Source organism: Dipteris shenzhenensis, chromosome 1 (assembly GCF_047967505.1).
Source record: "Dipteris shenzhenensis isolate YYH24624 ecotype China chromosome 1, Dip_SZ_1.0, whole genome shotgun sequence".
NCBI lineage: Eukaryota > Viridiplantae > Streptophyta > Polypodiopsida > Gleicheniales > Dipteridaceae > Dipteris > Dipteris shenzhenensis.
In genome coordinates this window covers 25,035,727-25,060,680 of record NC_141596.1, presented here as the reverse complement: position 1 = coordinate 25,060,680, position 24,954 = coordinate 25,035,727, and the positions used below count along the sequence as shown (strand labels likewise).

General features: G+C 45.1%; 1 protein-coding gene across 1 annotated transcript; it reads right to left on the bottom strand.

The window, feature by feature from the left end:
* Positions 1-453: 453 nt before the first annotated feature.
* On the bottom strand, positions 454-23,006 carry LOC147905589 (pentatricopeptide repeat-containing protein At3g15590, mitochondrial-like). The gene is made up of 2 exons (XM_087373551.1): positions 22,262-23,006; positions 454-2,119 (listed from the first exon to the last, which is right to left on the bottom strand). Exons 1-2 carry the CDS (start codon positions 22,913-22,915, stop codon positions 878-880), a joined length of 1,896 nt encoding a protein of 631 aa, XP_087229677.1. The 5' UTR covers positions 22,916-23,006; the 3' UTR covers positions 454-877.
* Between the last annotated feature and the right edge of the window lie 1,948 nt (positions 23,007-24,954).

Here is a 24,954-nt window from a genome sequence, read left to right as displayed (position 1 = left end):
TTATGATAGGGTTTCATGTGCTCTCTCAATACCACGCTTTCTTTTGCCTTTTCATGTTAATCTTACTAGCTTCCTCTGCTGTCCGTTGGGGTTTTAAACAACTGATCATAACCACGTAAGACAACTAGGTAGTGTGTAGCATGCAAGACTACATCAATATACGTGCCTACTCTCTGTTTTTGCAATTAAATATCAGTTACCTTTTTCTCACAAGATACACGCAACAACTTCACATAACTAATGTGAAGGATTTATAAATGCCAAGCATATACAGCTTTATTATCGACCAATATGCTTCTACCCTACAGCCCTTACATGAAAGGTGAGAGCTCTGTATTGTGTATTAGAATAAGCACTAGTTTTTTTTATGTTTCACAACGACATATATGAAGTGATGCCTTGATATATTCCAAACGGCCCTCAATCAGAAAGACTATATTATGTTCCGAAAACTGAAATGAGGGCACTCTTTAAAAAGACTAAGATGTTCAAACCTGCCATATTATCCATCGCTTTGCAACAAATTGGAAAGTTGCCAGCTAAAACATTAATGACTACCATTAAAAACACATGACTAAGATTTGAACATGTTGACAAACCTGTCATATTATCCATTGCTTTGCAACAAATTGGCAAAGTCACTAACTAGAACATCTTAACACTATCAGCAAATCCAAATGCTGATCTCACTGTAAAGTGTAGACAGCTTTGTCCATATAAAGCTGTTGCCTAGGGAAGGACCCAGTGAACATATTGCATGTCTCTGCTTGCATAACCTCGGGGCCTCATCGAAGTCTGGCCTCACTTCATGCTCCATGTTAAGTTTCATGAGAAGAGCCAAGAGGTTGTCGACCCAAAATCCAAAAATTGACTTAAATCAAATTCCATCAAGCTTTTTCAACTCGTCTCTGATATGCGGGTTTGGGCGGACACCATCAGCACGCATTCTATCTGAAAACCCATAAGGAGTGACCTCTGCTTTGGCATAGGCCTTCAGCAAAGTGCAATACGATCTATATGAACATGCATATCCTGCATCTTTGATTAGTTGTATTACTTTTTCTGCATTTCGCACATCCCCCCTTTCCGCAAACATGTCAAGTACCTCTTGAAAGGTAGTATACCATGGTCTCTTCCGGAAAACCTCTTTCCCGGCCTTTTGGGCTGTAAGAAGAGTTTCCATAGCTGTTTCTTCTTTGCCAGCCTTTACATACATCTGTATAAGTTTATGATAAAAAGGCAGGGAAAGACTAAAGGACATTTTTGATATCTCTTTTACTAACTCCTCTGCTTTTTGGATCATCCCTTGGGACGTGTACACCGAAAGGAGGGCACTATACTGCTGTAAGCGCTTGCTATCCAGTTCTTCAATCATTTGCTTGTAAAGCTCTTCTGCTCTGTCTACTTTGCCCGTCTTTCCTATTGATTGAATCATTACTGAGTAATCAGCCATCAGAACTTTTGAACCACTTTTCATTATATCCCAGATTCTTTCGAGTTCATCTGCTTTGCCCAATTCAGCATACAGCCTCAATAGCATGTGATAGAACATTCGTCTCCTTTTGCGAGGGCGGATTTCTAGTTGTTTGGTTGCCTTTGCTGCCTTATCAAGCAAACCAGCAGAAAGAAAACCTTGGGCAAGTATAGAGTAAGATACCGAATCGGGCACTACATTCTTATCATTTGCTATTCGCTTCCACACTTTTGCCATTCCAGTAACATCACCTTTTCTGCCTTTTATATCGAGTATTGTATTATACGTATATATATCAGGCTCTATATTTTTTTCCTCCATGATTTGCAGTACCTTGGCAACTCCTTCCATGTTTTCCTTCCTCTTATATAAAGACAATAATTGGTTTTGCATTAATGTTTGCTGGCCCAGACCTAGTTTTTGCACTTTTTGAACCAACCTTACTGCACTCCTCTCCATGCCATGCATAACATATACTTGAAGCAATTTCACATAGGCCGTAGCAGTTTGAAATGGCTTGGGAATCGTTGCAAAGTAGTCAACTGCTTCTTTAACTCCATGTACTCTCTCAATCAATTCCACACGAATGGCATAATCCATGTCGATAAATTCAAATGGCTTCTCTTTCATGACCCAGTCAGACACCTGAAAAAAAAATAACAAGACAAAAAACGAAGGCACTCTTGTTAATAAATTTAAAGCTGAATTGTTTTAGAAGAATGAACAAAAAGCCACAGCTGAGAAAACTAAACAAACATGCCATCGCACACAATGTACACTAGCTTCGCTATGTACAGGAAATTTCAGGGAGCAGCTCCATTACGAACATGGTAGACTGGTTTTATTTCTTGAAGTTTTTCAAGTAATCTGAAGGGGGACACATAGGTTGTTCAACTTTCCAGTTGAATGAAGATTATTGTACCTTACTTGTCAAGGATGAGAAAGGTAGTTTCCCCTTAAATACAGTAGGAGAGGTTTCTTATAAAGTACATAATGACAAGTAGGCATAAATTATAACATTAAAAGCTTATCATCATTTTTTCCTTAAAACCACACACAATTTTTTGGTGAAATCTTAAAACCACACACATGCGCATGCGCACACGCACACACACATGCACGCACATGTGCCTGCGCAAGTGCGTGCATGCATGCATGACATAGGACATGTGGTAGACATGACGATAAAAATTCAAGAAACTCTTCAAAGCACAAGATATCTTCAAGAGTCGAAGAACCAAGGTAACCGTGCCAAATCCCAAGCCAGGTTTGAATCAAGGACATTTAGGAACCAACAACCATCTAAGATGCTTGGGACAAAGGGACAGCCACAAAACAGCAAACAAAGCCAACCGAGCCCTTTTGCACAGTTAAACCATGGAAGCACACCATTTTGCTTAAAAGAGGTCATCCAGTGCCCTCTTTGGTCAGTGCTTGTTTTAAAGAAGCACACCATCTTTGTGGGAGAAATGGCGAGCGAGAGAGAGAGAGACATTCGTGATCACATGATGCACGAGGACAGAGGCAGAAACACTCCTGTTGATTGTTATCTTGCACGTACAATGGATGCCTCATTTATAGGCTGGGCAAGCCTTATCTCAACCACATATCTACCTCATAGATGAGGTTACACACGAATCAAATCAAAGCTAATCTAATCTGGACAAGTGGGCAAGTGGTCACCTAAGACTCACACACTTACGGACACTCACAATAGGACTCTAGGCCTAGTCCCTACACACCTTGTCTACAAAATTACGCCAACAATCTTGTCACAAGGAGATTCAATGCTCCGTCAGTGCTTGAATTTTAGTAGGTCACCTAGCTACATTTCCACCTTGTAAATTTCTATATGAGTTCTAGGGCGGCAACAAATACGATAGGATTTTCCTGGGAACTTTGGATGATTTTTTAAGCTTATTCAGGGCCACCTGGGGTCCCACAAAGCGGCCAAGGAAAAGGCCAAATCCACATCGTTGTCTGACATAGTCACATGTTACCGATACAACAAGTTCAGAATCTATAATGTATATGCCATAACCCCATAGAGTATGATTTCCTTCTTACGCTCAGAATTTTGGGTGGTTATGGGCATTTGCTAACCACAGCCTTTCATGTATTGCAATCCTATTGACTGATTTTCTTAAAAATATCAACACAGGTTGCAAGAAGGTGGGAAGGGAGCTTGCTGAATGAAGCGGAGCTTTGTTTATATTTGCTTTCCCTTTTGCACTCACATATACATGCCAGTGCCTCAGCTCAAGTGGATCCTTAGTTGGGCAGAGTTTGTTGGGGATCCTGTCGAGCTGATTAGTCCATTAGGTTAGCTTCTAAGGTCAAGAAAGAGTGAGCATGCATTGGTCCACATGTTACGAGGCTATGTATTGGCTACCTCCATTTCCTGGATAGCCCCTGATCTTAAGTAAAATAACGTGGTTTCAATGTTGTTGATTGAACACAAAATAAGGGGAGGTTGTAGCATATGGGTATACTAAATACATTTTGGAATTAATCATTATGATGTATTATAGATGCTTTTTTATTTCTGTTCTATGCACATATGGCTATCATTATGATGTATTATAGATGCTTTTTTATTTCTGTTCTATGCACATATGGCTTATTTGTGAGGAGATGTCTTGCTTTGAGGACTCTGTACATTGTCATAGATTTGGAAGCTCACGGTATTCAATGTGCGCATCAATCTGTGTCAAAAATTAGGTTGATCGCTTTTGTTGGCTTATGTACTAACCCTCGTGTGCAGGACATAAAAGGGTTCAAACCCTAGAAATTGCCATTATTCACCCTCTTACTTCAAGGCTAGCAAGTGCTCCCTATTCTTTCTTTTTGCCACCTCCATAGCCGAAAACGAAATTGCTGTTATCTCATGCAGCAGGCCCCTGTTTGTAAAGCCATCTGTTCCTACCAGTTCCTTGTTCCCATCTCTTTCTACCCTTGCTGAAATCACATCTGCTTGTTCCTTTAGTCCTCAAAATCATAATTTGGTGAGCATCTCACCCTGGTAAGAAAGCCACAATTTAAATTCCAGCAAAACCTTTCCCAGAACTACAATTTCACACTGGGGACACCTTTAGCTCTACACCTGCTCTAGAATCCAAATCATCACATGTTTCTGCATCCTCCGGAAGGCCTAAACCCACCAATCACAATCTGCTTCTGCAGATCATTTCTGCCTGGCTGGTGGTCGGATTGAGTGAGGAGTAGAATTTAGCTACACTCACAAAGCTAAGGTTGAAATTATGGACTGGGTAGCTTTTTGGGTGATTGTTCAAGATTGCAGAGAACCTTGCCAGGAGACATCTAGTTCACAGTTTTTAAAGTTCTAAACATAGTTGTTCCAGTTGTTTGAGTTGCGGCTTTCAGATATCTTTGTATGGATTCCACTTAGGGATCATTGACATCATTGTGTATTAAAATTATTGAAACATGCTTTGAGTTCCGAGTCCACCGGAGTTCGATCCTAGAGTCAGTTTGTTTCTCCTTCGCTATATTTAAGGAAATACACCAAGGATTGTCCATGGTGGGAGGTGAGGCCTCGTTCATACCCCACCTGGTGTCCAACTTAACAGAATTGTAGAAGTTTCCTAAATTTGTGTTTCTCATTAAGTAATTAATTGTGTGATAGCACAAGACCTAAGCTTCTACTGCAATGCTCTTCAAACAACTAATGAGGCCACTCTCTTGATGAGGAAGCTGAAGAATATGCATCTGAAGAAAATCATTGTGGTTATAATAACCACCATTAAAAAAAGACTGCTTCAGGAAGTTTCTTGTGAGCACAATGGAGGCTGACGAAAAAATGAGGTACTCAAGGAAGCTATGCGACAGAAACTTCTACATTAGATTACATGCTCTAGTGATGAAGGATATGAGGAACATGACACTCTTGTTCTAAAACATATAGTAATAGTAGGCATGCTTCGCCTGCTCACGAACAGCAAAATCAAACTCATCTTCAAGCTTTGTTTGTTTGTGATAAGCGCTTAGTGTGATAGAAGTTATATTTGGTGTATCTGTTTCATATCTGAGCTCATCATCAGGTCAGATGCATGGGTCCACCTATTACATGGCAATGCATTGGCCAAATCCTTCATATGACTTGCCCTAATCCACCATGGCTTCTAGACAGTTCTGGAAGGTCCCAATAATGCCTGATGGGTACCATTTTAACTTTCGCAGTGTGGTAGATTCAAGAGTGCCAATGTTCTTCACAGGCGTATGAGCTCTCTGTCCTAAGTATTTTCTGTATGTGCTCAACAAGCCTGGTAGGGCTTGTTTTTTTCAATTGAATGAGTGCGAACAAGAGTAAGCTAGCTTCCAGAGTTTGTAGAGTACGGACACCATTAGGGAAGCTTTGAAACTCTTCCAAAGTCTTCAGCATCTTGTTTGAGGAAAATTGCTACGGGCAAATATGTTGAGCAAAGTGAATCACTATCATAGCAATTCATCGCCAATGTTGGTATATGCTTGCTGGAAAGATCAGCACTCTTGCCTTTCTATGTTTATTGGGCAGTAGTTGCTGTTTCCCAGCAGGTGCTTGGTGTCATATCAGCATTGGTAATTGTGGAAGGTTGCACGTTGCCATGCAAACATTACAGCAAGTAGTGCCCTCTGGATTACACATGATCTTGATGTCATCATGGTCCAGGACTTCAACGTGCACACTATTGCTTGTTAGTGGGAGAGAGGAACATTAGTCAATGCGTCAAATACCGGAGGCTAGTGGCTCACACGATGTGGAGGGTGACTGGTAGTAACTTCTCTCCGTGCCAGTAGACACACTGAAGATACTGTACTGTAGAATTGTAGAAGATGGACCCAGTGGAGTGAGAACAAAATAACAGGCATTCTTCATCTTCACCATAGCAGACTCTCGGCATACCACTCATCATAAAAACATGTGAGGTGTTGGGTTCATCTCCATGCCACTGTCCAAGTTTCCAAGAGAAAACAGCAAAATTTCTAGGTAAAAAGCCTGTGGCAGTGGGGGCGGGGTGTTTGTTTGGGTTTTGGGGGGGGGGGGGGGGGGGGGGGGGGGCATGGTGCATTGTAACCCAATGATGTGTAATCTTTTGATGCCTTATCTTGGTCATGAAGACATGTAAGACACAACACATTAGTGATTCTTTAGATACGAGTGTTTAAAAAGTATCCCACCCAGCTACCTAGGGAGCCTTAAGAATCCTCAGCGAGAAGCCTGCCCCTGTCCATCAACTACAAGGACCCTCCATCTGAAGTAGTGGCCCTCCCTCTTAAGTAGAGGCCCTCCATGCTGTTGAACTGCTGCACATTTTTCATAGGCCTTCCTTAATGGCTGATCTCCCTATGGTGGCACTGCCTGAGTCCCTCTGATGTAGCAGCTGCTCGAGTTCCCAAGCAGCCAAGGGACAGCAGAAGACTAACACGGCCATGGAATATGCGAAGTTTCAAAGTGATGAGGTCACCCCTAGCACCCAACAGGATCTATTCAATAGTTGCTACATGCATCCCTTCGTAAAGCATTCACGACTATTCTGTTCGCCCTCAACTATTTCAAGAGTTGGCTGCTTCATCGTAGCTGCAAGCTCTCCCTTTGCATCCTCCTCCCCGGCCCTGATTCCTCCTTCACTGCTGATGATGTCACCAACTTTGCACCCGCCAATGGCCAGTATCTGCGGTGCCCGTGGACTGCTTATAGAAGCCGCATTGCCTCTGTTACATGAAGTGTGACATGTAGAAGCCCACTCCTTCTGGAAGTTCTCATGTGCGTGTGATTGTTCATTGCCCACCTCCACGCATCAGAGTACCTTTGTAGAGGTTTTTCCATGCATGGGATTTCTGCATACCACAGAGGCTGGTGGCACTAGCTTGGACAACTGTTAGGCTGAAACTCTGCTTCAATGACCTGGCTATCAACTTTGAACTGTGCTTCGATGAGGTACAGTTGAAAGGGCGTGTCTCCAAGTATAAGGTTGTGATGGTTCCTAAAGGCTAGTTTTGGGTGACGCTCTACCACAAACTACAGACAGCAAAGAGCCCCTCTCACAGGAACATCGTTAAGCATGCCTACAAATGCAATTGACATGATCTGAACATGACACAAAGGAACAGCGTAGTAATCAAAAATAGAGAAACAAAGTCGGCCGCATGGCAATAAAATTGGCTTCAGATTCTTTGCATCTCAGGGCAGAAAGGTGAGCTGATGCACTTCTCCCAATCATCTTTAACAAGCTTCTATTACTCGTTTGCTGCTTGCCACTCCCCAATTGCACTGCCCACCAATTGATTCTTTCGCAAGGAACTGCTTATCCCTATAAGGAGAAAAGATAGGAGAGATGGTCATCTTTCCAGAAAATTCTGTCTTTAATGATGGTTTGAATGGAAGTACAGAGGATGATAGAGTTGACAGAAAGAAATATAGAAAGAAAGTTTATAAACTCTTAGAAAGAGTGAAGGGTCTATGAGACTAAAGAAAAGCAGATACAATAAAAGATGAGTGGGGCCACTAGAGCGGGCATCCACGCCAAGGCTGATGTCTGAGACAAGAAATAGCGATAGAGAAATACATCACACTCTTTTTTCAAGAGAGTACACAAATGACTGTGCGTATGGGAACCACAATACCAAAAAAGGTCGGAGGTCCTCATTAGTGGGTCGATCGCAGCTGACCTACGTATGCTATCTGGGGACCAACTCCGTTAGTAGGCTGAGGATAGAAGAGACGATCGGCCGACAAAGGCTCTGGTGAAAATTGGCACCGTCGAAGAAGGAAGTCAATAAAGTGTTCTTGGTTGCTCAACCTGATTAGCTTGTCGGGGCTCCCTCTGCTTAGAGCTCTCCGAGATGTAGCTCATCATTTGGCGACTAATACCATCACTTCAGTAGTCTATCTCCCCAAGTCAAATAGTAAAGAGAAGATACCTGCAGCCCTCATGTCTGAGTCAACTCGAGGGCAAGCTGTCTCTGGTCCGGGTCACCAGGGTGAAAGAAGTCTATGATCGTGCTCTCACTAGGTTGTGACGGGACTTCTAGTCCCTCCTCTGCAACCAAAGGAGACAAGTGGCCGCTGGTCGCTGATCGAGATGGGCCAAGAAATTTGGATTGGTCCAAATCTGCTCCTGAATAGATAAATAATGCCGTCCACAGATCTCATAACTTACAGGGCATCTGAATGCAAACTGCTCCTCCATCTCAACCTCTAGCATGTCGCATAGATTGCAGATCCGTCTCTCGCATAGCATACCCTCTTCTCGCCCTCTGGTCATCCTGTGCCAATACGTAGCCAGTGAGAGGATACTCAAAATTTCCCAATCGAGATCCCCAAGGCATGTGGGACAGATAGAACAACACGAGATGCATTGATATTAGCAAGACAAGACAAGTTTGCAATGGCAAGTTACATCCCTAATGGGGATGACTCTTTGAAAACTCAAATTGCAAACTAAACACGATTCAAGAGATATTAATCAAAGAGAGTTAATTAAACCTGGCTGCTCACTCGACCCTGCTCGCTTGACCTTGCTAACGCCCTCCCTCCTCACCTCTCTCTCTCTCTCTCTCTCTCTCTCTATCATATCCAGATGCGCACACCACCAAACATGTACTCTATGCCCAGGCCCACCAATTGTCACTTATTTACCACACAAAATGTCCGGGCTGCACTTCATCGGCTACACAACCAGAAAGCACAGGTTCATGAGGGTCTACGGACTGAGCACTTTGTGCATGGGCATCCGGTCCTAGCACACATGTTCAACCAGGCTGTTTGTCATGGCTTCCCACCTGCCTGGAGCACCACCACTATTGTACCGATACAAAAGCCGGCGACCCTATGGAGACTAGAAATTACCGCACCCTCATGATTGGTCATACCCTGGCCAAGATTTATGGATCAGTTCTAGAGAGGGAGCTCAGTAGTCATACAGAGGCTCGAGGATAGCGAGCACTAGGACAAGCAACATTCTACCTTAGATCACATATTCACTAGGATAGGCAAGATTCCGAAGGCAGCATTTTACCTTAGATCACATATTCACTTTGAGAGCTATCATTGAAGAGGCGAGATCCTAACACCAAAAAGCCTACACATGCTTTGTAGACTTTCAGAAGGCTTTTGACACGGTCCCGCGTTCCCGGATGATCAGGAGACTATAGGAGATGCAGATTCCAGAGACGTTGATTTGGGGTGTGGTGAGCTTATATGAGTCAGCCAAAGGCAGAGTACGTGCCCCAGGCGGTCTATCAGATTGAGTCGAGAGCACGATTGGAGTGAAGCAAGGCTGTCCACTCTCACCGACCCTCTTCGGACTCTACATCGATGAGATCACATCTTTCATAGATCGCCTAGGAGGCGAGGGTTCACTCTTGGGTGACCTCATGATACAGATATTGCTATACGCTGATGACATAGTCCTCATATCATCCTCAGCGGAAGGGCTGCAAAGACATCTGGAGGCACTAGAGGTGTTTTGCAAGGAGAGAGACTTGACAGTCAACCTTGGGAAGACTAAGGTTATGGTCTTCAACACCTCACATGCAGTGACTCGTCGACTCAGCTTCACCTATCGTAATGAGCCAATGGAGATAGTGCAATCCTACACATATCTAGGAGCAATCTTCACAAGACACCTTTTCACGATGACCAACGCAGCCCAGGCACGACTCACTCGAGGACGGGGTGCTTTGGCCCGAGTAGAGAGACAGTGCTTCCAGGCACACTTTCAGGACCCACCAACAACGAAGAGCTAGCTCTTCGACACACTAGTGCGACCGATGGCCATGTATGCAGCACCCTTCTGGGGATGTGACTTACCACAGAACGAGTGGAGGAAATTTGAGTGGCTACAAATGACTATGGGATTCGTGATGATTCAAAGTAAGCCCTCAATTTTACATGAGATAGTACAGGCAAAGTTCGCCTCCATGACTCCCCTACAGATTGATGCCATCTTTCAAACAGTGACTTTCATCCACAGAGTCTGGGTGAAACCAAACCTTAAAGGGTCCTGGGCACTCTTTGGCCAAAATCGCAGCAGTGCTAGGCTCCCGGGAAAGAATTTGCAGCAAGTACAGGCGGCTGAAATCGCAGCAAGTTCTCCTGCTCTAGGCACTCACACATGCTAATGATACAAGATCTTGGAGCTACAGTAAATCGCAATTCAGCCTAGAGGAGAGATAGTTGATTCGCAATAAATTAAAACTCTGGGAGTGGGGGAGATAAGACAAAACACCACACTAGGGCCCAAAAATAAGGGCTGGACACCCCCAAAGGTCTTTATTGCAATAGAATAATCTTTGTACAGATGGCTCTTGAAAGAGCATAGAACTGAGTAGGATTCTGAATACAGCTAGGAGGCCTGGGGCCTTTCTTTTATAGACTTGGCCTAGCAAAAAGCTAGGGCTTGCTTTCTAAAAGCTACTTTTACATTAAAGCCAAGCTTTCAGGCATTTCTTCCTAAATTGGAGGCTTTAGGCGCCCTTTTAGTCTTGTGGGCCCTCTTTTCAAGAGGCGCCCCATTGTCCTTGCTTGAGAGCCTTGTGGGACCTGCTTTTTGTGCTTTTCTCCCCAATCTTAGGTCTTTTTTGCACTCTCTTGGGTCCTACACATTGCACAAACAAATTCCAACACTTTAACCCATTAGAGGTTAGCAAAATGCATTCATTCCTAGTTCTTGGACTATTTCTAGTCCCTTGTGGGCGTCCCCACAGTTCTCTTTTTACCAATGCAAGGCAAAAGTAAAAACAATAAATCTTATTCTTGGTTAACCAACTTCACCATTCTTTGACCGAAGTCAATTCTAATAAAGATTACTCTTTATTTTCTTAGGAGAAGTCCCAAATGGTGATACTCAAACTTGCCTCAATGGAGATTACCGAGACTGGCCTTGGAGTCCATCCAGACATGAGGAACATTTCCTATGTGTCTTCCCAACCTATTATGAGATCAGGGAACGATACCATTGCCTCTACCAAGAGGGAAGCGGCTTCGGTCCACTCTCATGATTGATCCACTTCTAGGACCAAGTCTGCATTGGGCTATATCTACTTGAGATGCACTGACACAAGGAGACCCTACTACGACATATTAGAGAGCAGCAGGAGGCGATCAAGCCACAGGACAGAGAGGCTGACGGAGTACAACGTCATGTCACAGACTTCTATGCATTTGAGTCAGCTCCAGGACACATCGGGGTGGAAGTGGAGGAGATAGCTGACATGCGGGCAGCCTGGATTACTGAGAGAAGGATGCAGAGACCACCTACAGCACAGAGAGTGACCAAAGCACACTCTATTGAGGTCTATCCTATCACAGCCTTCCTTGGGGGAAACCACCCGAGGCGAGGGGTTACTCTAAACATAGCCCAACGGGTTCAGAGATCGAGGAGACCACGTCCCCCTCCGCCATCACAGCATGACACATCCCAACAAACGCAGGTCCGAGACATTTTCACCACTCACAAACGAGCCACCATGGCGCCGTGCTTTGGCTTCTGAGCCTGAGTCTCAGATCTTAGCATGCTGCAGCTCTCAGAGAGATGCTAGTCTCCGGGTTATATCTGATTTTTATCGAGCTATTGAGCTCTGTAGAGTTATCAATTTAGCAGTCTTAGCACTCAGCAAGGGCCTTAGTGCACCCTTTGCTCCAGCCCACTGAGGCTTGTATGAGATCATTCTTTTGGTGTACTTTGTACCTTGTCCCATAGGCCCACGAGGCCTTTCGCGGACCACACTACCCCTGCTGCCCACTAGCTTACTAGACTACCCAAGCATTGGGTGAAAGCAAAAATGAACAGCCCATGATCACAAGGGCCAATCTCTGATCTGCAAGCATTCAATGTGAATCACCCTGCCAACTAGGCTTCTTCACAACAAGCCATTGCAAATGAAAACCCAACAAAGCATGAGTGACTTCTTCTTTAGCCTGGTCTCAAAGTACCATGCTCAAGCATAAGCTAAAGCAAGCCAATGGAAGGATAACCTCTTTACGCTGCCACGCTGGCAACCGTCCGTACAGCTAAGACCCTGCCCGTACAACAGCTCAAGTGGCTGTACATCAGCTTACTATGTCCGTACAACAGCCCCATGTGGCTGTACATCAGCCCACACAGCTCTGCAAATCCTGTTCTGTACAGCCACGTCAAGCATTCATTAAATACAACAAATGGACTGTCCGTACTGCTGTACGGCAGTCCGACTTCCCACGTGCCAGCCCGTACAGCTCATCAACCGTACACATCATAGGAGGATGCGGCATGTTCCGTACACAGCCGTACTCATTCCCGCAACATAAAATGCTCCATACGACTGGCCGTACCTGCAACGCCATACCTCTCCGTATTAACAGCATTTAGAGTCCCTGTACACCCGTACGGCAGTAGCATTAATCATTCCGTGCAACCGTACGACTTCTACCATCCACACGGAGTCTCTTTCACTGCCCGCGAGGTCTCGTCATCCCCTCTGTGTAATCCCCCCCGTCCATTCCTTGCTCCAGGCCTTCCTTGGCCTTCCTTTCCAAAAGGGGGCTGCATGGGCTTGCCACGTGGCAGCCCATGCCTTGGGTTGCCCCCAAGGGCCTCATTTGCCCCTAGGCCCCCCGCAATGGGGCCTTTTTAAAAGCCCACCAATGACCAACTTAAAAGCCCTAAGGTTTTTGGGCCCCTCTTGGCCCTAAACCTTTCAATAGCCCCAAGGCACAATTTCCTAGAGGGAACTTGCACACCCACATCTTGTGTCCTAGCCACTTGATTTCCGGGGTCAAGGCCACATGCAAGTATTAAAACTCACGCCCTCGTGACGTACCCCTCTCTTGAAACATGGCAAGCGACCTCGATTGCATCTAGATGTTACAAGGATATGCAGTAACTGAAATTCATGTGAATATACCATCATAAAAGCATGTATTACCATTGAGAAACAGCATGTATGATTGTTCAGAATCTAGGATAGCAATCCATATAAACTGCAAAAACCCACTCATAGTGACTATTACACTGTTCATAGAAGTCCCAAGGCAGATATACTGTCAGCAAGGAGTACCTCGGGTGAAACAAACAATGTCACCAAGCGACCTCTAGATATTTGAGCCTGTCGGTAACATAGAGATAGAGGTACTACCCCTCTCTTGAGCATCGGGCAATTATGCTTTGCTAAGCCCAAAGGAGCCTCTTCGGACTGCGCATCTGATTGAGGATGAAAAGAATATGAAAATCGCAGCATAGTGCCCATATTTTCGAAGAGCCCTCTTCAAAAGAGACTCGTCATGCGCAGATCCCTGTCACTTACGATAGACTGAGGCATCCTGTGGTATTTGACAATGTTTTGCATGAACAACTTTGCCATATGATCCGCTGTAATTTTCTTCCTTACTGGAATGAAGTGTGCCTACTTACTGAACCGACATATAATAGTCCAGAGACCATCATTCCCCGTAGGCGTCCTATGAAGATCAAATATAAAATCCATGGCAATGCTCTCCCACAGTCTATCTGGGATTGGCAATGGCTGCAACAATTCAAGTGTCTTCTGCCTATCAAACTTGACCTTATGGCAGATGATGCATGTTCTGACAAAGGCATCCACATCCCGTCTCAAAGCTGGCCAACCTGACACCTGAAACTGTCCCCTCCTAGCCGACCTGATCCAGGCCTTTTTCGGGGCCTGTGCAGGACCCTATCCTGCTCCAAACTTGTTGCCATCTGTCCGTACAGTTGCGCCACCTGTCCCAAATCATCCACTCCTGCCTTTTGACACCTACCCTTACCGTTGCTGCAGGTTCACAGGCCGTATAGCCGTTCCATACAGTCCTTGGCCTCCTTGACAGCCCTAACACTACCAGGTCCTCCACTTGTATGCTGCCCATATGGTAGAAGCCACATGTTCATGTTGTAGTGAGCTTGTATGCTGCCCACATGGCAGCCTGTGTGCTGCCTATGGGAAGCCACATCAACCCTAAGTCCACCTCCCCCATGCTCTCCTCATTTGGGGGCTTACAGATGGGGAGGTGACTTTTCCAACGTTGATGTCTCGTATCATTTGAGACAAAGAGCCTACCTCAGTTAAGGAAGCTCTTTCCCATGAGAAGATGCAAGTGGAAACGGAGGCCATAGAGAAGAATGGGACTTGGGGGTTGGTTTTGAGATCATCGAAACAGTTGGTTATTGGTGTCTTGTGGGCCTTCAAGACCAAGTATATGTCAAAAGGGACCATGGACAAGCACAAAGCCAGACATGTGGCTAAGGGCTATGCTCAACGGCCAGGAAGACACTTTTGCACCAAAAGCTCAGATGGCCACAATTCAGACAATTCTTGCCCTTGCCTCTTATCAGCAAGATGGATGTTCATTGTGTTCAATCTGCATTGCTAACCGGTGACTTGCACAAGGAGGTATATGTTGAGCAATCTCTAGGCTTTGAGGTTCAGAGTTTAAAAGGTATGGTTTACAAGTTGCAAAAGGCTATGTATGGTTTTAAACAGGACCCCAAGGCTTGGAACCAAAAGATTGGCGCCTTCTTTCAAAGAAAGGATTTCCAGAGGTTAGCTAAGATCCAAGCTTGTATCTCTTTCAAGAATGAGGTATGGTCATAATGATTCTCCTCTATGTGAGTGATCTCATGCTCACTGGCAAGCATGTGGAGCACATAGCCATGACGAAGGGTGCCTTGTCGGAGGAGTTTGAGATGACGAATTTAGGCTAGCTTACTCCATTTCTTTCTTGTGGTATCTGTAGGGTAAGGAGGATTTTGGACTCTGTTACGACACTGGAGGGGGATTGAAGGAAGGGGGTGTTAGCATTCTATGTTCAGCTCATGTCTGTACTGTATTGTAGGAAGTGAGGGTCTGTGATGTGGGTATGCCTAGCCATCGGGCCACACATGGCCCCCATCTGGTGTCCAAACCAGGACCTATCGGATAACCGAGCTACTCAAATACCTTCTCCTCATATGGGGGGCTTACAAGTGGAGTTAGCTGGTTCCCGCGTAGTTACACGAGAGTCGAGCATTGATATCTAACACCCCCCCTCAATGTCCACCCGCAAGTGAACTTACTTTTTCGGCCCAATGCCAAGTCGATGAAGATGCCTCTCCAGCAAGTCTCTTCCAAGAGCCTTCGTGAAGATGTCCACAGCATTCTTTATAGTCGGACAGTACACCAAGTCGACCTCTCCATCCATGATGAGCTCGCGTACAAAGTGATATTGAATCTCAATGTGTTTTGTGCGAGCGTGGAACACCGAGTTCTTTGTAATCGCCATGCAACTCTATTGTCACATGATAACTGCGTAGGCTTGTTCTGCACTGCACCCATGTCCCCCAAAATCCTGTCAACCACACTGCCTCGCAAGAAGCAAAGCATGAAGATTTGTACTCAGCCTCAGTAGAAGAAAGAGCAACTGTGGGTTGCTTCTTGCTGACCCATGACACAACTCCAGATCCAAGTGAGAAACAGTACCCTGTCACTGATCTCCTACTGTCCACGTCTCCTGCCCAATCCGAGTCACAGAATCCGGTCAAGATGTTGCCCTTGGTATAGGTGATGCCATAATCAAGTGTGCCTTTGATGTATTTCAGCACCCGTATCCCTGCCCTTCAATGGTTCTCCCGAGGCTTATTGGAAAACCTGCTTAGTACACCAGTCGCAAAATTGATGTCCGATCGTGTGTTGCACAGATAAATCAAGCTGCCCACAAGCCTTCTGTACTTCGCTTCGTCCACCAGTGGTGATGAATCATCGTTTAAGAGCTTAGCGTCAACCTCCATAGGGGTACCAACTGTCTTGCACTCAGCCATGTCAAATGCCTTCAGTATCTCTCCAACATACTTCAACTGTGAAATGAAGATCTGTTTCGACTCCTGCCAAACTTCAATCCCTAAACAGAAATGCATCAGTCCGTCATTTCAAACTCTCTTCCTAGCAAATGCTTCGTCTACGAGATCTTCTCTTCATGGTTCCCTGTTATGACAAGGTCGTCCACATAAAGGACCACGATCATACACCTGCCTCCTTCTCTGAAGATATACAAATTTGCATCAGATGGGCTCCTCCTGAACCTGTTTTGCAAAAAGTAGGCATCAATTCACTGGTACCACGCTCGTGGGGCCTGTTTCAGTCCGTAAAGTGTCTTCTTCAGTTTGCAAACTTTACCTTCTGAACCGGGGATCTCAAAACCTGGTGGTTGTTCCACGTATACCTCCTCCTTGAGATCTCCATTCAGAAAGACAGATTTCACATCCATCTAAAACACGGGCCAACTTCCCTGGGCAGCTAAAGTCAAAACACTGCGAATTGTGGTTAGTCGAGCTGTGGGAGCAAAAGTATCTTGATAATCAAAACCATATACCTGTGCAAATCCTTTTGCCACGAGCCAAGCCTTGTACTTATCCAACGTGCCGTCAGACTTGTACTTAGTCTTGTACACCCACTTGGTTCCGATTACCTTGCATTTTGGTGGTCGATCCACAAGGTCCCAAGTGTTGTTCTTCATTATGGAGCCATACTTCGACTGCATAGCCTCCATCCACCTATCATCGCCATGTGCCTCTTTAAGACACTTGGATTCATCAGCACGGATAACTTTTGTCATCAAAGCATAGTTGACCAAGTGCTCTTGCGCCCTTCTTTGCTCCTCTAATCTCTTGGACAAGCGGTATTCGCATGGTTCCTCCTCAATGGCTGGAGGTTCTCTGCCGTCCAAAAGCAACTTTACCCACTTCAGGAATGGCCGTTGTCGTTGTGATTCTACAGGCTCTTCTTCATCTTCTTTGTCTTGAATCCTCCCAAGCACCGTTGGGGGAGTTCAGTCTGCTGTTGGTGGTGGTACTGGATGGATATGCTGGTCCTGGTTGTCTGGGAAGAAAGCATCCTCCTCCAATTGATGCGGCTGTTCTAAGAAGACCACATCGCGACTTACAATTATCTTCTTGGTAACAGGGTTACAGAGACAGTAACCCTTCGCCTCCTCACTGTAGCCCAAGAAAATACACTTCCGGCTCTTCGGTTCCCATTTGGTCCTGGTAGCATGCACAAAACAGTCACATCCAAAAACTCTAAAATGTGCAACTGAAGGTTTCTTACCAAAAAAGACTTGCAGTGGAGTCATCCCGTTCACAGCCTTCGTGTAGCTACGATTCAGGATGTAAACTGCAGTATTACATGCTTCAGCCCAGAAAGTCTTTGGCAAATCTTTCCCTTTCATCATACTCCGGTCCATTTCGCAGATGACGCGCATCTTGCGTTGTGCTACTCCATTTTGCTGTATGTATGTGACGGGGGTTTCTGCCTCTTGATTCCGTGACTTTTGCACTAACTTTCGAATTCAGTTGATGTGAACTCTCCACCTCTGTCTGATCTCAACTTCTTCACCTTCCTTCCCATTTCTTTCTCGACCATTACATGCCATTCCTTGAACCGACTAAAAGCCTCGTCTTTAGTCTTCAGGAAGTATATCCATATCCTTCTACTGTAGTCGTCGATCAACGTCATGAAGTAGTAGGAACCACCCAAAGCTTCCGTCTCCATCTTTCAGTAGAGGTCCGTGTGAACGAGCTCTAGAGGAGCCTTTGCCATGCTGACCTCTTTAGGAAAGGGATACCGATGCTGCTTGCCCATCATGCAAGCTTCACATACATCGGGCAGATCTGAAATTTCTGGTAGGTCTGCAATCATTCCACTTTTATGCATCTCCTTCAAAGAACTAAGGTTTAGATGACCAAACCTCTCATGCCACAGCTTAGTGTTCTTCACATCCACTCGAGCACTGAAAGCTGAGAGTTCGTAAATGTTGTTGCGCCGTGTATCTTTACCAATGACCTTCCCTTGAAGATCCAGAATCTGTGCACCATTCTTATCGAATTGAACTTTGAGGTCCCGATCCGTGATCGCGAAAACGGACAACAAGTTCCTCTTGATATCTGGCACATAAAGAACATCGGACAACTGTTTTACAACTCCATCTGACTCGAGAGCAATCGTACCTTTTCCTTTTGCTGGACATTTTGCATCATTGCCGACTGCTACCAGGATGTCATTCCCTACCAGCTGTAGAAAGGTATACCAATCCTTCCGACTGGTCATGTGGCGCGATGCACCACTGTCAATGATCCACGGTTCATCCGCAGAGACATGAACTGCCTCCGTGCAAATCTCCTCAATTGCGACGAACACCTCTACTGGTACTGCCTGCGCGCTATTGCTGGACTCTTTCTTTACTCCGTTCTTCTCATCTGCAATCTTCTTTCGGCACTCATTCTGCTTGTGCCCTGCCTTGTTGCAATAGAAGCACTTGATCTTCTTCTCTCTCTTTTTATCATCAGAAGAAGATGGATTACCAGAGTCCTTACCCTTACCTTTCTTTGATCCGGTCCAAAAAGCCGAATCTTCTCCAGTCCTCGTCTTTTGACGCATCTCCTCCTCCAAAAGCATCGTGCTGAAATCCTCAAAGTTGAGGGGCGGATTTCTGTTCTGCGTATTCAGCGTCGTAACAAGACCGTTGTACCTTGGTGGGAGAATCCGTATGCACCTTCGTGCTAGATTCTCGCTGGTGATGGTGATGCCAATCGCCGTCATCTAATCGTGCAGATTCTTCACCTGGTGATGAACTTCTCTGTCGCTTCAGTCTTAGACAACTTCTCGTTCGCGAGTTGAGTCTCCAAATTTTGAATCCGCGTCTGATTCGTGGTCTCGTACTAATTTTTCAAGACTGTCCATCCCTCCTCCGCTGTGGTGACATGTTGAATTAACGCCATGAAGGAATTACTAACACTGCAGATAATAGAACACAACGCATCTGCATTTCTTCTTGTCCACGCGAGAATCTCATCCGCAGTTAGTACTATCTGTTGTCCTGCATTGGCTGGATCCGGTCTCACAACCGGCCTCATGTTCACCCCAGTAGCAGTGTCCCAAAGCTCGTATGCGCTTAGAATGGTCTTCATCTTGAACTTCCAGAGTGGATAGTTAGAGCCGTTCAACTTTCTGCTTTCGCCGAACAGTGGGATTCGCAGTCTTGCGGGCTGGGCCATCTCTCACAATCTGCTCGCAAACAGAAACACACTACCAAATCTTCTTGCTAGAGTCCAAGCTCGGATACCATGTAAGAAAATAATACAACGTTTGTGCTCAACAGATAACAGGATCTCGTACACAAGAGAGAAAACAAGATAGTATGGAGAATCAAAATTTTGATTACTGTAGAACTGATACAATAGATGGCGCTGCCTCCCAACCGTGTGCTCCTGTGAAAGAAGCTTTGATGGCATGCTGGAAACACTAGAAGACGGAGGCTGGATGCTAAGGAATTAGGGTTGCTGTAGCCAGTGATAAAATGGGCTTCACGGGCTTGCTCTTATATAGCCACCAGTCGTAGTCGGTTAAGCTCAATTGGGTGACCGACCCAATTTGCCCAAAACGATCGACTGGGGTCGGTCCCGAAATAGGCCACCAACCATACGATAGAACCGGTGCGCAAAACAAAGAGCAACATATCTATGGTCTCCGTTCAGCCCAGAGCCATCCGAGATCATCTGAGGCTCCAAACAGGCCCCGCAACCCGAGAGTGGGCTGCCTCGGGAAATCCTCCGTCTACCCTCAGTGCGGTCAGTCAAGGGATGCCTTCCCGCACTTGCATGTAGCCTAGTTGGCGGTGTGCCAACTCTATCTAAAGCCGTCCAACCATCAGGCCACACATGGCCCCCATCTGGTGTCCAAACCAGGACCTACCGGATAACTGAGCTACTCAAATGCCTTCTCCTCATATGGGAGGCTTACAAGTAGAGTTAGCTGGTTCCCGCATAGTTACACGAGAGTGGAGCATTGATATCTAACACTAATCAAGTGGCACATCTGTCCGCGAGTAAGCAACGCATTGATAACTCAACCATCCAAGGTCTTTTAAAGTACCTCCTTGGCAAGGGTGTATGGGTCATCCACGATTAATCACCCCTTTGGGACTCCATTGTCAGAGAGTACCGAGACTAGTACCGTCAATAGGATACCTCAGTACGTGATGTCGTCCACTGTGAAACCGCAGGAGCAAGGACTAAAGAAAACCAGACAAGGACTGAGGTACATTGGGCTTTGCTCCACCAATGCTTGAGCTGTGCCCCAAGAGCAAAGCTAGGGTAGAAAAATACCCCTTCTGTGGATGGTGACATTCTGAATGTGGTCACTTTCTAGGGCTACACTCACCTGGATCCTGTCTCGAACCTATCATCATGTGGGAGTAAGGCCAACAATGCAGCCCACCACTGCTCTATCGTAGGGGACTGAGCAACTGTTTACATCTATTGTTTGTCCTCTGAGGAAGGGTGATATAAATGGCTGAAATTGTCGAGGGTGCTACCATGAGGCATCTCTAGCCATGCCAAATGGTGAACTTCTAGATCTTTGTCCTCTTCGTCAAACAAAGACACCACTCTACTAGCAGAGGGAAGAAAGAAAAGGGAAAAACAGAGGGAGGCGAGGGGAAAGGGAGAAGGAAAGGGAAGGGAGGAGGATGAAACTGAGAAAAGAAACCCACAAGGAACTCCACAACACCCCCTTGAGGGCTCAAAATGAAAGCCCCAGCCTCTGAATTTGATAGTACAAGAAAGGCAATATAACTTTGGTTGCAGATGGTATTCTATACATCTAAATGAATTCAAGAACATGCCCACCGTAATCCTCTAAAATGAAACAAATCCTGCAGTTTTAACCTCGTGATAGTCACCCACAAGGCTGAAAGCCATAATCTACAGGGCCTCAAGAGGATCATCCGCAAGGTTGGGAAGCAATTTTTTAGCTGGACCTAATATCCACCGATAGGATCCATAATGTGTTTCATATATTATTCCTAAAACCACAAATGGATCAAAGTTGCAAATTTTCTCAAGCTGCCTCCTATGGGACGAGGAGGGATGCAAGCACCATACTCACATTCTATTGAAAGAATATTAAATATTCATTCAAAAGAAAGTGTAAGAATGAGACAACTCTTCTAATCACGAGGACCTTGGGTTTTCAAAGATTGGGATGATGGACAACTCTCAACCCCCCAGTCTCTCTTTTGGACAGCCACAACATATAATTTTGAGGGCCAATTAACTGGAAAGGTATGGTTATGTAACAAACAGAAAAAGAGAGAAAGGAAAGGGGGGGGGGAGGAATTAAAGTTAACGTTAGCAGGGATAAGCACTAGTGATGCTTCAGACGGATTGGGGTTATAGAGGACTGAAAGGGTACTCTTAGGAGGGCAACTCATCTGTACGATGTGACCTTCACACTCAGCCCTCTTGCTTCCTTCCTGCCACTTGCCTCTCAACCTCGCACTCTCTCTCTACTCCACCCTCCTCTCCCTTTCAGGACTAAAATTCTACTGGTCATGTGTTGCAATGCATGCCTTTGCTTTTTAGGCACACTGTGTAGCCTCCCTTTTTCATATTTGAGTCTCTGCAATAAAAAGAAAAAGGGCAGGGCTTGTTTTAAACAAATAGTGTCCTGGATTAAAGTAATCCAGCATATAATTTAGCTTTTCAATGACCAGCTGATGCCAAAAAATGGCAGATCCTCCTGGCAAAGACATTTCTTGTTTTAGATATAGAGATTAGATTTCTAGACATTCTAATTGTAACTGGAAAGAACCGCTTCTGGCAGGCTGACATCAAAAAGTTGACATGCTTCTGGCCAATACATGCTTCTTTTCTAGACAGTCCAATTGACGCTGAAAAGAACTGCATTATCTTCTTGTAACGGTCCTCAAATTAAGTGAATAAGCCATAGGAAAATCAATCTTAAATGATGCAAAGGGGGAACCTCTAGCGCGCGCTTGTTTTTCCTTCGTCTTCGTAGTACAGTTATGGTAGAGATCATTACAGCTCTCGATGTAGGATTGCCTTCAGTAACCCAAGTATCTATCACAGCTTCCAAGGAATATGGCTGCTTGAATGCAGCTTGCTCGATTCTCAACCATAGAGGCTCACTTTGGTCACTGGGATCATCATCTGTTCCCTCATCTAAAGAGCTTTCCGGTATGAGCTCATTTTCTTCACCACCAGTAATGTAGATATCTTCTCCTCCATCGTTGGCCTCTAGGTCTCCAGCCTCATTAGAAGGTCTGGGAGCTCTCACAGACTGCTTCGTAGAACTCAAATCTTCATCACTCGAGTCCTCATCCGAAGAAAAACCATCGAGGAAGCCAGAAATACTCTCGTCTGAGTCAGTCACCTCAGTCTGATCTTTCACACCACCCTCAGTTGCAAGCCCTCTATTAAAACACCTATGCGCAGGCCAGCCAAAAGGGCTTGGTAATGGCGAAAGAGATCTCCAACCTTGCCCCGAAGAAGACCTTAGTCCATTACGATATGGAAGTGCCATTTTTCGCTGGACGATCCCATTGAGGGCATCGAGTTTCCGCGATCGCTCAACAACTCCAATCACTTGAGTTCGAAATTTCATATACTTCCACATGCTCAAGGTTTTCAAAAATTCAAAGTTTCAAAGTTGTCGAGAGCCTTTCAATAGACGGACTAACAAACAAGGTGGCAAAACCACTTTTGCTAGGAGCTAGTAAGTTTTAACTTGTCTACTCACATTTCTTAACATCCGTTTGAAAGGGGAGACGAGGGTGTCTCCTCCCCCCTAAGAGAGCTTTCCCACGCATCGTCACTTTGGCAAATATGCCATTGCTCCTAGCAATCGCTGGCATAGCCTGACTTGCGTCCCCATGGTCATGCATCTTGTTTCTTTTCGTCCATCCTTCTCCCATGTTCTATCCAACGTTCTCTGCACGTTTTTCGCTCCAACTCTACTAGAGCCACTCTAACCATGTTGCTACCTCACTAGTGCTTATGCTGTTCTATCCCCTACGAAGGCTTTAGTGTTGCCACATTGCTCCTCTACCCCTAGCTGCTACCCTCCATGTGCTACATCTTCCTCTAAGCTCTAGGATGTGTGTGCGATGAGTCGGGTTGGGTTTTGTGCATGTGACTTGTGTATTGTCTGTTTCCCCCCATTTTTTTTTAAGCATGGAGTATATGTAATGCATGTGTTGTGGTTTGGATGTGCGTTGCCTATGGAATTTTAAACATATTTATAGCATTAATCCATTTAGTTCCATGTGATTTTAGGATCTTGTTTTTAAGTGAAACCCATTGGCAAGCATCAGGGGGGAGACCGCAAAAAGGATTGACATGGACTTAAGATTACATTTAGGGGAGACATGCTTCACTGCCTTCCAATAAACTTTTTTGTATTTGGTTTCAAAAACTCCCCATAATGAATAAATTTGGGATAATGTGGATGTTTTGCAATGTTTTTTTGCCATTTATGACTTTGGTTTACGACCTTCTTATGTATTGCATTGGGATAATGTGCATATCCGTCCTATTCTAGGATCCATGTTATGTATCTCACCTTGCCAGGAGCTTCTCTTCATGTGAGTTTCCCTTCTTAGAGCCCAGATGCTGCCAAAAAGGTCCCTTGCAGCTCTATTTTTTGTGCATAGCCTCTCCTCAGTGATTCCCATAGTAATGCCTCTGCATGGCTTAATTCTTGCTCTGGACCTCTCTACACGTATTTCGCCACTCTCTTTTTTATATTCGTTGTTGCAGCCTCCTACATGTGGGTCCGTGGGTTTGTGTGTGTGTGTGTGTGTGTGTGTGTGTGTGTGTGTTAGTGGGCTAACTTGGTTTGGTTTTTTGCAAGCTTGCTCAATTTTGAGTTATGTTTTTCTTCGTTTCTTGGGCTCTCTAATTTTTATTGCCTCATATAGTTTCCTTACTCCAGGGCTTTCTACATTCTTCTTCATAAATCCAGGGTTGCTAATACACCTCTCTCCCTTCTCTTATCTTGCTATTACACAACATTGTTTTTACTAGCTTTTTACCTCTTCAAATTTTTGACTTTATAGGCTTTCCCTATCTCAGTATTCATAGTTCTGGGTGTGAGTCCTTCAGCTTTATTCGAGGCATTTTTGTTGACTTTAGATGGCTGCCAATCAGTTTGAAAAAAATCATACTAAAGAAAGAGTAGCTCACAATAAAAAGCAAAAGTATGTGATGGTCAGGATGACCTTGTTTGAGAGTGCTCTCAATGGAAGCAGAACGGAAGAGGGAGAGAGAGAAACAGAGAGCCACACAAGTCTTTGGTGGGTGCAGAACACCCTAATCTTCTTTTTCATTCATTTATATATGTGTTTGAGTATTGTACATGACCGAGGTAAAGGCACAGTGACCTTTAACCCCCATAACCTCCCACTTAAAGGACAATGAGCCTTTAAGGGAGAACAACCAGTGAGCATACTATCCAATGCCCATCAATACACGACAATACTCAAACCGCTGACTAGGTAGACTCTTCTCAACATATCTGCAGGGTTATAATCTGTATGAACCTTGAGACTTGCATTGGAAAGCATGCATTGCAACCTTTCTTGAATGGTACGATTCATTTTTTCTGCAACTGGATTTTGCTCTGGAGTACGAGGGGATGTGAGCTCCCTCTTAATT